At 38.1% G+C, this 12,582-nt stretch overlaps 1 protein-coding gene across 41 annotated transcripts in view; it reads left to right on the forward strand.

Annotated features, from left to right (window-relative positions):
- Window positions 1–12,582, forward strand: part of diaph2 (diaphanous-related formin 2) — a 716,224-nt gene that overhangs the window by 576,588 nt on the left and 127,054 nt on the right. For all 41 annotated transcript variants that reach the window (XM_087281958.1, XM_087281970.1, XM_087281979.1 and 38 more), the window contains one exon: window positions 12,107–12,271. In XM_087281958.1, coding sequence (XP_087138084.1) covers window positions 12,107–12,271 — 165 coding nt within the window. The remainder of the gene's footprint in view (window positions 1–12,106; window positions 12,272–12,582) is intronic.

The raw sequence follows: 12,582 nt of genomic DNA on the forward strand, positions 1-12,582 counted from the left end.
AGTTGGTGATCATGTGAGAGTTGCAGAGTGTTGAATGTTTTTTAAAGAATCCTAAACAGAAAATGTATCTTGCTCAAAACAAAAACAAACTAAATAATTGCACCACAGCTGTTTTTATAGTCGACAATAGGAAAAAAAAAAAAATTTCCCTAGCACCAAATTAGTATATTAGAATTAATTCTGAAGCATTTGTATCAGAAAACAGACTGGAACATTGACTGCAGAAAATTATTCTTTGTATTCATTATATTTCACAAATATACTAAATACAAACTTGTAATTGCATAGATATAATAAGGAATGTAAAATGTATTTATTTATTTATCTATTTATTTATTTATTTTCCTGGCAAACAAGTAAAAAAAATATACCACCGACTGCCAAATAGAAAGTCAGATGGTTGATAAATAAATAAATAAATAAATAAATAAATAAATAAATAAATAAATAAATAAATAAATAAATAAATAAATGTGAATCAAGTTTTATTTTATTTTATTTTTTTCGTTAAAGATGAATTTTAATGATATATCACGTTTCATGGTAACATTCTCTTTAGGTGCTGTGATGTTCCTGCACATAGCAGTGTTCATTATTAAATATAATCCAAAAGCGTATGTGTTAGATTTATAATAATATGACAGGGTGCTGATGTAAATACCAGAGCATGTGAACCCGTTGGCCAATGTGTGAGACGCAGCACATCTGTTGTGATGCCAAGATCAGGTCAGCAGAGCCAACAGCGTTGATATGAAAGATGACCTTCGTGGAGGCGCGCATCACGTGTACATATGCGACGTTCGGGATACCCTGCAGAATGAAATAACCCAGCTCATGAAAACTTAACGCTTCCTCTGATGTATTTTTTTTTCCCAGTGTTTGGCTATAGCTAATCAACACATAGCCTAAAGCTTTCGATATGTGGCCATCTACAGACAGGTTCACCTGTAGGCGCAGGATGTTGAAATCCATTCTTTTCTTTTTCTTTTTTCCTCGCTGTTTGCTCCATCCTGCAGTTTGGATGATTGTTTGGACAGCTCTCCACTTCACATGCAGCTGGAAACTGGCGCGAGAGGCATCCGAGACCCATCTCCCAGCTCCATAAATATTTCATTTGCAGAGATGCAGAATAAATTGACAGTGAAATTGACTCTGAATCCCGCTTTTAATTTTTCAAATGAAGAGGAAGAGAGGGCCTCTCCGCGCTGATGTGACAGGGAGCGTGATGTGACAAGAGGTCCCAACCTCGCCTCCGAGAAAAACCGGGAGATGGAATTCACTTATCCGCCGCCTCGCTGTTGCCATTGACACATCACATCCTGATTATTGCCAGGGGCCAGGGCTTTAATTATTAGCCAGTGTGTGGAGGTGAAATTAGACCCCCAGCACTGGAGGTTAATGTGGGGAGTGTAGAGCACGCAGCTAGCTGGAGGAGACTTGCTCATCTGATCTGCATGCAGACTTCACTCTCAGCTGTCAGCTCCGCTCGCTGATAAGAGAATCGAGAGAGTCTGAGTGCCGATGAAGGTGTGGATGGTAAAACACCTCATTTCCATTTGTCTTGCGTCTGTTTGTGTGTGCCCGATGACGCATGTCTGTGGGATTGTGCGAGCTCTACAATGCAGAATGCGTTCGTGTTCGTTTTGTTTGCCTACAAGAGTGACAACTGTATCCTAGAACTGAACTAACTGTGTCAAACTGATGGAGGCTGGAGGACTTTATTTTGCAGAATGTATTTTGAGGCCTGCTTTGTTGAAAGCCTGTGTAAGCAAGGGACAATGCAAGGTCAAACTAAACAAACTTTTGAGGGATGGTACAGTTATGCACTCTGAAGAATACTTGTAAACAAGCATTTATCTGTTTATTTTAGTGTTTTTAAATTGCAATAGGGGACCTTGATCTTTCCTCAACCCAGACTCATTGTGGATATGTACCCATGTCTACATTTCTTGAGACCGCAAAATACATACCCACTCTGTAAATCATGACAATCAACTTTATCAAATGAAATGAGTGTAATTAACTCTAAGTTGACTGAAAGGTGGTTCTACTCATTTGAAAAGTGTTTTGAACTCATTACTTCAACTTAAATGGAGTAAGTTCACACTACTCATATAGATTAGTTTTTTTTATTTTTTTTTAGCTTAAATGGTTTGTTGCAATCAGTTTCCTCAAATGGTTTGAGTTGCCTTAACATATTGGGTTTTACAGTTGGTTTGAGCTCTCTTCATTTATTGGGTTTTACTGTGCTCAAATTGCTTCATTTACTCAAATAGATTAAGTTCACGGTACTCATAAGGATTCGTTTTTGAACTTAAATGGTTTGTTGCAATGGGTTTCCTTAATTGGTTCGAGTTACCTTAACATTTTGGGTTTTACAGTGCATTGCTACGTCTGGTTGCCACTGTGTTCATTTTTGATCATCTTAAATTTGCCTTGTACATACCATTTGCGTGTTCTCTTTTAATGTAAATTCAGCAGAAGCCCCAATATCATTTTCAATATCCAATACCCGCCCACCCCTTCCCTAAACCCAATCCTTAGTGATTGGCAAACTAGAAAAGAAAAGCCGCCATGGCCACATGATTTTACCATGTTTTCAGATGTTACCACATTTTAGGTCACATAATTATAATATAAATAAACAAAATACCTGTGAATCACAAAATTCGAAAAGTATTAATTTATGGTATTTTTATTTTACAATATAAACTGTCAGTAATAAAGGTGCAAAAGCTGTCACTAGCCTTTGTAAATGTTAGTTTAAGTTTCTGTTCATTTATTTGCTTTGTTTCTGAGAGTGTACAACTTATGAAATGGCTCTTCACCGCATAAATAAATTACATGGACAAGAGATTTTATTTTTTAACCCTTTAACTACCCCACCAAGAAAAAAATGTTTGGATTGCATTTCTTAACTCCTCAAGTCGTTAGTTAACACACTCAATGCATTTTTTTGTTTCAACACATCTTATAATTTCTAAAATGTCAGCCTCCACCAAATGGTTGATATGTCAGTTTATGGTAAAAGTACTGGACTTAATACATATACTATGAAAAAATAATTTAAGATCAATTTATTTTAAAAAAATAATACATTTTTAAATGCATTGACTACTTAATAACCATTTTATTGTTTGATATTTTAATAATTTAAAAGCCTAAATATCAGATTATAAATGTTTTTAGTTATTATTAATTTTAATATCTATTTTAAGGGGGCAACATGGTGACTTAGTGGTTAGCACTGTCATCTCAAAGCAAGAAGGTTGCTGTTTCAAATCCTGGCTCTGTCAGTTGGCATTTATGTGTGGAGTTTGCATGTTCTCCTTGTGTTCGCTTGGGTTTCCTTCGGGTGCTCAGATTTCCCCCACAGTCCAAAGACATGTGGTATAGGTGTATTGAATAAACTAATGGGCCATAGTGTATGTGTGTGAAAAAATGTGTATGGGTGTTTCCCAGTTCTGGTTTGCCGCTGGAAGGGCATCATGTAAAACATACGCTGGATAAATTGGCGGTTAATTCTGCTGTGGTAATCACTGATGAATAAAGGAACTAAGCCAAAGTAAAATGAATGAATGAATGAATGAGATTTTGAGAGAAACAATAACAATCACACAATTTACAGAACAGTCATCCACAGCAATAATATTGCAGTATTTTTAATACTAAAAAAGCTTACAAATTTATCTTCAAAGCAGTTTAAATACATTTCCAAAAAGCCAAAAGTGACCTATCAGACGCAAGTATTCCAGAGAGCCATGCAATAAGATATTTTTTAATAACATTAGCTGTCAACTACATAATAAACACTTGTTATTAAGTGATTTAATATTTTAATAATTAATAGCCTAAAATATCAGATTTGCTTGAAAATGTATGTTTTTATTTTAAGTTATTATTATTTTAGATATCTATTTTAAATGCATTTTCTCATTATTTACTTTCAAACCAAATGTAATTGTTCATTACTGCAGATTAGAGTGGATTAAAATAACCTCATTGGCTTTTTCATTTTTAGATTTCTCTCACACACAACTGTCTGTTTATTTGCAATAAACAATTGCCTTCAAACATCTGGAAGGTGCTCCTTCATACATGAGATCATCATAAATATGAAAAAAATAAATAAATAAATTGTCAAAAAAATCACCTATTCTCAGTGATATTCTGTCAGATTAAAGTTAAAGCATGTCTGACCGTGAAGCGAATGCGATGCAAGCTTAGTCGAACAGTCGTCTGTCTGCACTGCAGCGCAGAGGCCTCTTTTCATTTCAATTTCAGAGAGAATAATCAATGCGCCTCCCTATCTTGTGTACAATTCACAACGGGTGAATCAGCAGAAATGCCTCCCGTTCCATTCTTTTCCTCGAAAAAAAATCCAGAGCCACACAAAAATGAGTCATCAGAATCTCAACGCTCATCAGCTTCATTACTGCCTGAGCAATTACCTACTTTTCCCCCTTTTAAAAAATTTGTTTCAGCCATGGCTGTTCTCATTATCGTTCCTATCACAGCATGCTAGGCTTGAGTTTCTGTCAATAATAGACCATTAATCAGTAGCGTGCTCTCCAAATTTTCTAGCGGTACCCTAACAGGGTCTGAGCGAAGTTTTTGATTGAGTTCAGACGCTTGATTGCTTGTACAGCTGCACAATACAGCATAATTACACATGGAAGAGGCGGCGGAGATACTATCTGACAGTTGAGGCTGTGTTGGCAGCTTTTAAGAGCAGACAGGACTGCGATGGTAACGTGCTGGAAAGCCTGTCGGTGGCACTCTGTTGATCTCCATCCAAGGTGTTGTGTTAATTACTTTGGATGCCGTCCAGAAACCCTCAAAGAATTTAGAGAACTGTGACGTTCAATTTGGTACAATTTAAATTGTATTTTATGGGTTACAGTGAACCCTTTTTCCCCTCTCTCTCTCTCACTCTTTTCCAATATTTTCATGCAACAGATAAAGCTCTTCTCTGGGTTCACGAGGTATAGGATTCTATTATTTTTATTCATGTTTGCCTGAAGGGAAGTGTCATTATTTGGCACTTGGGTTGTTTTGTGGAGATGAATGTTAATGAGGAGGCCCTTTATTTTTTACTGCATAATCTACTGAACACCTTGTCCTTCAGTCAGGGAGGCACTGTTCATTCTCATTGTCGCAAATGATGCAAGTACACAGTAAGTGCCAGTCGATTATTTAAAGGGGTAGTATTCCTAAAAATAAAATTAAACAAACAAAATCTCATTGTTTATTCAGTCATGCTGACTGGAATAGAGAAGACAGAGTCTGGAAACTTAAAAGAGAGTTTGGTTATGAGGGGTCATGAACCTCTGCCATTTCTTTCTTTTTTTAATTAGGGACTGATTAACAGTTAGTGTAAGGTCCTTTTAGAATTGCTCTGTTCATTATTATTATTAGTAGTAGCAGTATTCTTCCTCTTCTCTAAAATTGGTCACGTTTTTAAGGCTCTGAACAGGCTCAAATACTCACCAAGCTGTGCACTAGGGCTGCATGATTAATGGAGAAAGATCATGATCTTGATTCGACCCCTACACGATCATAATCCAGCATTTCTATGATTCAGCCAATTATATTTTCAAGGTCAGGAGAAAAGACAGGCGGTCTTCACATTGTTTTTTATATGTAACATTGCTCAGCAACGTGGACACCTCCAAATGGTGTTGAAAGAGTTACACAGTGTATTTATAAGGTATAATTCACCCAAAAATGTTTCTACCTCGGTTCAAATTTCTGTATTCATGTAATGACATATTTACGGTCGCGAAATCGCACGTGAGCTGTACGTGAGCTTTGTGTTTACCACAAAAAGGATGCATGCTCCCGCGATTTGATGACTACTTTAATAAACAGCTTAGTAAGAAAACCTGCAGCCTGCGAATAACAGGTAATAAAGTTGTGAATGACGTTTAGTTTGTTGCACAGAGCAATCGTTTGGGAGCTGCGCAGGAAGTATGAGTTTTTTTTTTCTCATTTTTCTCATGCACTCTGCAGTAAAAGTGAAACCAAAAGCATGCACATCATTTAAATGATCATATCGCATTTTACAGTTATGATTACGAAAAAGCACTTTATTTTTTTTTCTTTCATAGCAAACACAAGGTGTTGTGGATGAGAATAAATGTTTAATAGTGTCAGTATAACTACTCTAGCCTATATAATGTTGAATATAATGCAAGAGGGAATCTCATTAACAACCAGGACATATTTAAAGTCTATTCAGGTCCACTATTCCAAGTCTATACAATTTATTTTATTTTATTTTTTTTTGCATTTTAACAAACAGTAGACATGCACATAGGCCTAATATTATTATTAAACTTTATTTTACATTTACAGGATCATGAGAAAATCATGATCTTTATTTTTTTGCAAAAAAAAAAAATATATATATATATAACCTTCTTCGAGGACAACACAAACACTTAATACACAAATACACTTCATTAAACATGTACACAACAGACATCACCTATATGCTATAAAATTGCAGGTTAACTATGTCTGTATAAAATAACTTTAATTTGATTGTAACTTTAACTTCATTTAAACAAATTAGTCATTTAATGAGTTGAATTGGGGTAACACGGTGGCTCAGTGGTTAGCACTGTTGCCTCACAGCAACAACGTTGCTGGTTCAAGTCCAGGTTGGGTCAGTTGGCATTTCTGTAAGAAGTTTGCATATTCTCCTCGTGTTGGCGTGGGTTTCTTCCGGGTGCTCCGGTTTCTGCCAGTCCAAAGACATGCGCTATAGGTGAATTGAATAAACTAAATTGGCCATAGTGTTTGAATGAGAGTGTATGGGTGTTTCCCAGTACTGTGTTGCAGCTGGAAGGGCATCCGCTGTGTAAAACATATGCTGGATAAGTTGGCGGATAAATAAAGGGACTAAGCTGAAGGAAAATTAATGAATGAATTAATGAATGAATTAATGAATTGAATTGAATCGTACCCCAGGGCGTAATATACTTTTTTTGTTTCTTCTAATAATAGTCTAATCTCTTTTTTGGAGAACCAGTAAATACAGTATTTGTTATGTTTAAAAATGACAACTTTAATCTCCTTGAGAATAACACATATTGTGTTTCAACAATAAAAGGTTTAGGATGACTTGAGAATGAGTTTGTGATGATTTTTATTTTTTATCTATTTGTGGAAGTCTATTCCTTTAAAAGATGTGAAGAGCACTGCATTTCGCTTGCAGTGGATCAATAAATCTGCCAAACAGAGACCCTCGCTTATACACTGCAGGCCCGCTTTCTATCTGTGCTATTCCCCAACAATAACAACAGACAGGTTACTATTAGAACTACTGTTTATTTCTGTCCCTCCATCTTACCATGACATGCGATTAGTTCTTCAAAAACCCAACAATGTATGCTTCTTTGCCCTATTCCCTTGTACAAATGCTCTATAGCCATGAATGCAGTCCTTGCTGTCGGCCTGGTGAAATTTCGCCAACCTTCTGCTCCAAACTGAGGTGGGATGTATATATTTGGCTGTGGGGCTGGAGGGGGAAAGTCAATCCACACTAAAAGCTTAGTTGCTATCTGCCTCGCAGCACAGAGCCAGGAGGCACATAGGAAAGCATTAAATAAACATTAATGGAAGTGGGTTAGGGGAGATTTATTAAGGAGGCTTTTTGGCCTAGCCTAAGGGAGCCATGCACCATTTTATTCACTCATACAAGCACACAGGTAAACAAACAAGGTAATTTATGGCAGACTTCACAGGTGGCAGTGTTTGGAATTCACTTTCTGGTCATTTTTCTAGAGGCAGACAATTGTTTTTTCACACCGTCTCCAGGTATTTTAATCATTTATCTTGTGCTGAATGGTTGATGTGCAGGATCCTCTTCTCCAGGCTTCTTTGTTGCGCTATCATTAAAGTAGTTTTGTAAAGTAATGAGGTTAAAGTGAGTTTTTACACTATTTTTCTAACGCTGTCTTGTCAGAACGTCTAGCAGGCACTATTTATTGTTATAGAAAAGTTAAAATAGGGAACGTATTTCTTTAAGAGAGCCTTTCTGTATAGTGAAATATGGTATGTTGCTGGGGAAACTTGTGTTCGCTCTTTCCTTTGAGGACAGCTGGAGAAAAACAGAGAGAGAGAGAACCAGAAGGCGGTTGCTTTGGAGAAGGGAGCGCATAATGTTTTATCCAGGAACTTCTCTCCACCCCAGCATGTGAAGCAGAGGTGACACGGGTGACAAAGAAGCGTGAAGAGTATACTTTGAAAGTTCTTACAGAGGTAACGAAAAAGAGAGAGAGATTGAAGTAAAGAAAAAGCAAGAGAAAGAGCTGAAGGAATTGCTTTTGGAGGAGAAGCCGGGACTGATATTGGACCGTGCATGTCAGCTGTTGTCAATGTGACAAATCTTTGATGTGGAAATAATAGCCGGTGAGGGCTCGGCCCAGTCCGGTGGAACTACATATGACTGTGATGAGCTGTTGTCAAACACTCCCACGTATTCTCCAACACTTTCTCTCAGGCAGCAGCAGTGTTTTCTCCATTGTATTCAATTGAGACTAAATCTCAGAGCTCTTCTGCTTTGATTTAGCTATATCCACATTCTTCATTTTAACCAGAGCTTGCTCAAACACAACATATTAAAGTAGGGAAGCGTCGCACAACCTGTTGAAGATTTTTGCTTCATTTTTTCATCTTAAAAGAAACAGGAAGTCATTTCGAACTTGTCAAAAGAGCTCATAAAACTCAGCCCCAAGGACAAGACGTATACACTTTCAGACGTTATTGCAGATTCAGACTCATTTTCTATTCAGCTTTTAGGACTCTCACAGTAAATGACTGTTAGAGTAAAGCATTTGCGTTAGCCATTGTGGAATAATTGCCAGCATTATGTATACTCTAGCCTTCATAATATTCTCTAAATATTCTACTCTTTACTCACATTATAAGATCTCTCTACACCATTGCAGATCCATGGGGTACTTATAATTTAGACCTTTTTCACTGTTGGTTGGATGGATGAATGGATGGAACGAAATTACTGTATAAAATGTGTTAATGAGGTGGCAAAATGATCATTTTGACAGCAATCAACATATACTTAGTCCATTTTGAATTGAGGTTAAAAAAGTACTTCATTAAATTATTTATAATTTTGGCATAAAAATGCCTTACATTCTGAAACGGTAGTTGAACTTTAATAAAAATATATTTTTGTCAGAAAAAAAGGCTCTTGAAATATTGATGTAGGGATACTCTTTAAATACTTGGTGCATGTTTTGTCAAACATATTCTGAGATTATCTATTGAGTTTTGTCACAGTGCTGTGTCACCTGGTATTCGGGAGTTATAAAAAGGGCTATTTTTACTTATCCATTCTGAATATTTTGACCAAAAACATAAGGTTGGTCCTCTCAGATTCAGAGCAGTTCTAGGTGAAAGCATGTCTAGGTTCCTATATAGGCCATTTTTGCAACATCTGAAAACGTAGCCCTATATATGGTTCGTTAAAATGAACAACACAGGGTGGTATGACACTGTTCCTTTTCACGATAGCAGCTGACCACTTACCTCTATATGAAAAGCTTTCTCGCTGTTACAAGTTTGTCCAGTTAGCTAGCCACTAACATTGGCGGACTTGGAGAGAGGAGTTGACCGTGACGACTGGGTTTAGGTCTGACAAAGATCAGTTCCGGAAAGCGTATAAGACAAAAACAGAAGCCAAAAAAGTAAATAACAAGATGAGAATGTGGTAAAATCTGAAATCGTGGTGAAAAATCAGGCGAGGGCTTTTCTTTTTCTAAATTGTTTTTTGAAACTCTTGGTTGGGTTTAGGGAAGTGGGTGGGGGGTGGGGGTTGTCAATCGGCGCTTTTGAAAACACTTTCATATCACCCTGCTGCCCAAGACCGGTTACTCACTGAAGCTAAGCAGGGCTAAACCTGGTAAGTACTTGAATGGGAGACCACATGGGAAAACTAGGTTGCTGTTGGAAGTGGTGTTAGAGAGGCCAGCAGAGGGCGCTCAACCTGTGGTCTGTGTGAGTCCTAATGCCCCAGTAAAAGTGAAGGGGACACTACACTGTCAGTGGGCACCGTCTTTCAGATGAGATGTTAAACCGAGTTCCTGACTCTCTGTGTTCATTAAAAATCCCATGGCACTTCCTGTAAAGTGAAGGGGTGTAACCCTGGTGTCAAATCCCTCAATCGGTCCTTACGATCATGGCCTCCCAACCATCCCCATCCACTGAATTGGCTCTATCACTGTCTCTCCACTCCCCCAATAGTTGGTGTTTGGTGAGCGCAAAGGCGTCGTTGTCCTGTGGCTGCCATCGCATCATCCAAGTGGATGCTGCACTTTGGTGGTGGTGTGAAGAGACCCCCCTCATGATTGTGAAGCACTTTGAGTGTATGACTATACACAATAAATGCACTATATAAATACACATTACAATACATTACACTATTAGTTAGGTTTAGGGAATAAGAAAGAAGGGTCAGTCAATCAGTCAGTCAGTTTCAGTGGATTTACGCAAGAACAGCAGGTGCGAATGACACTTGTGAGACAAATTTGAGTTCTCAAAGGAATTCACAGCGGCCTCTGGTGGCTTCGTAAAAACAAAAACTGCAAAAATCGTACCTCCTTGGATGTATTTGGCCCTCTCCAGAAATATATATAGTGGTACGTTTTCAGAATGAGCCAGGAATGACTTTAAAATATTGGGACCAAACTTGAAGCATGTTTTGACAACCATATTCTAAGGGTATCTATTGAGTTTTGTCTTAGTGTTGTGTTACTTAGTATTTGGAAGATTTAAAAAAGGGCTGTTTTTACTTATAAATTGTGAATATTTTGACCAAAAACGTACGGTTGGTCTCTTTAGATTCAGAGTGGTTCTGAGGCAAAGCATGTCTAGTTTTCCATTAGGCCATTTTTGAAGTCTGTGATGTTTATTTGTTGTTGTTGTTATTGTTGTTTTAAAGCTTAAGTTGTATGAATGCAGTGATATTTTGAATTTTAATATTTTGATTTTAATAAATAATATTAATAGCTTGCATGGCACTTGTTTTTCCTACTATGGGCGTCAACGGTTACAGTTTTTTACCCAACTATAAAATACCTTCTTTTTTGTTCAACCAAAGAAAGAAACTAATAAAGGTTTATAAGCACTTGAGGGTGAGTAAATACTGAGTACATTTGCGTTGGAATACTTCATTTTAAGTTCATATGAAACCTTTACAATATTTCTCCATTTCACATCAGAAAACATTAGAATGGAGTAATTTCCATGATTCCATTCAACATGTTGCAAAGAGATGTTTTCAGGACAGCACATTTATGGCTGTTAAACAATCTGACTCACATCTGAGTGTGAATAGTATGAATAAAATGCCAGACGTGGATTTGAAATACCCTCTCAGTTCCTTCAAAAGGGCATACTCAGGCCGTCCATGCACTTTGAATCCAGGAAACACAATTGTGCAGAATACGTAGATGCTTTATTAGCATATGGCAGAAAGAAAACGAGGCGCCAATGATGCACCCTACCTGTTTGTTTACTTTGTTTGTTTGTGTGTGTGTGTGTGTGTGTGTGTGTGTGTGTGTGTGTGTGTGTGTGGTTTTTGAGGCCAGAGGCGTCCACGTGCGCCTCGTGAGCGGTGAGATAGCACATCCTCAACAGGAGCTGTCAATAGCCATTCAGTGTGAAAACCTGCCTTCATCTGCTCTTTAAATTACACAGCGCATCTCTCACGGGGGTTCAGCGCACACTGACCCCGCTTGTGTTTGGAGAAACAATGAAACAATGACTGCAATCAGCTATTCCCTCCAGCATCTGCGTTAGTCCCCCAGACTATGAAACTCTCCTCTATCCCTCCTGCATCGACGCTAATAGCTCAATGACTCCAAACTTAGATGGAGAGGTTATTGAAAGTCTCTGTTTGTCTCGCTTGACCTCTGCGGAGAAGCGCTGGCTTTGCTCAATTTTCCGCAGGTGACCTCTTTTGTTGAAGGATTGCGGTGAGGATTTTGAGGGCAGCGAGGTGCTTTGTTTGTCGATGTTTATCCATCACTGTACAATAATACCCCTGCTTGTCCTTCCTTAACCGTATCCTTCTCACGGCTTCTCCAAGCATTCGCGAGAACAGTACGAGAAGCTCTCCACGATGCACAAGAATATGCAGAAGCTCTACGAGAACCTGGGGAGCTACTTCGCCTTCGACCCACACACCGTCAGCATCGAGGACTTCTTCGGAGACCTGGCTAACTTCCGCAACCTCTTCATGGTGAGTACAGAACCACTGTTACCTGTTCCGCCTGAGCAGAGTGCTACTTTCTCCTGCTCTTTACACTCCTCAAGGTTGAAGAGAGTCAAATATATATTTTTTTTCCCCCTCTCTTTCGTTCTCTAATGTGAATAAGTCCAGAAGAGTCCTCGAGATCAGGTGCAGATAATATTCTAATTAATAGTTCCAATGCCTTCTCCGCAGCTAGACTGCACGGGTCAGGGTTGTTGGATAGAAGTATGATTAAGTTTAGGATTGCTTTGACAGCTTCTGCCACTCGGAATGTGAGAGCACGGTTTTCTTTCTAACTT

The sequence above is a fragment of the Danio rerio genome, chromosome 14, assembly GCF_052040795.2.
Source record: "Danio rerio strain M-AB ecotype USA chromosome 14, GRCz13ab, whole genome shotgun sequence".
Taxonomy (NCBI): domain Eukaryota; kingdom Metazoa; phylum Chordata; class Actinopteri; order Cypriniformes; family Danionidae; genus Danio; species Danio rerio.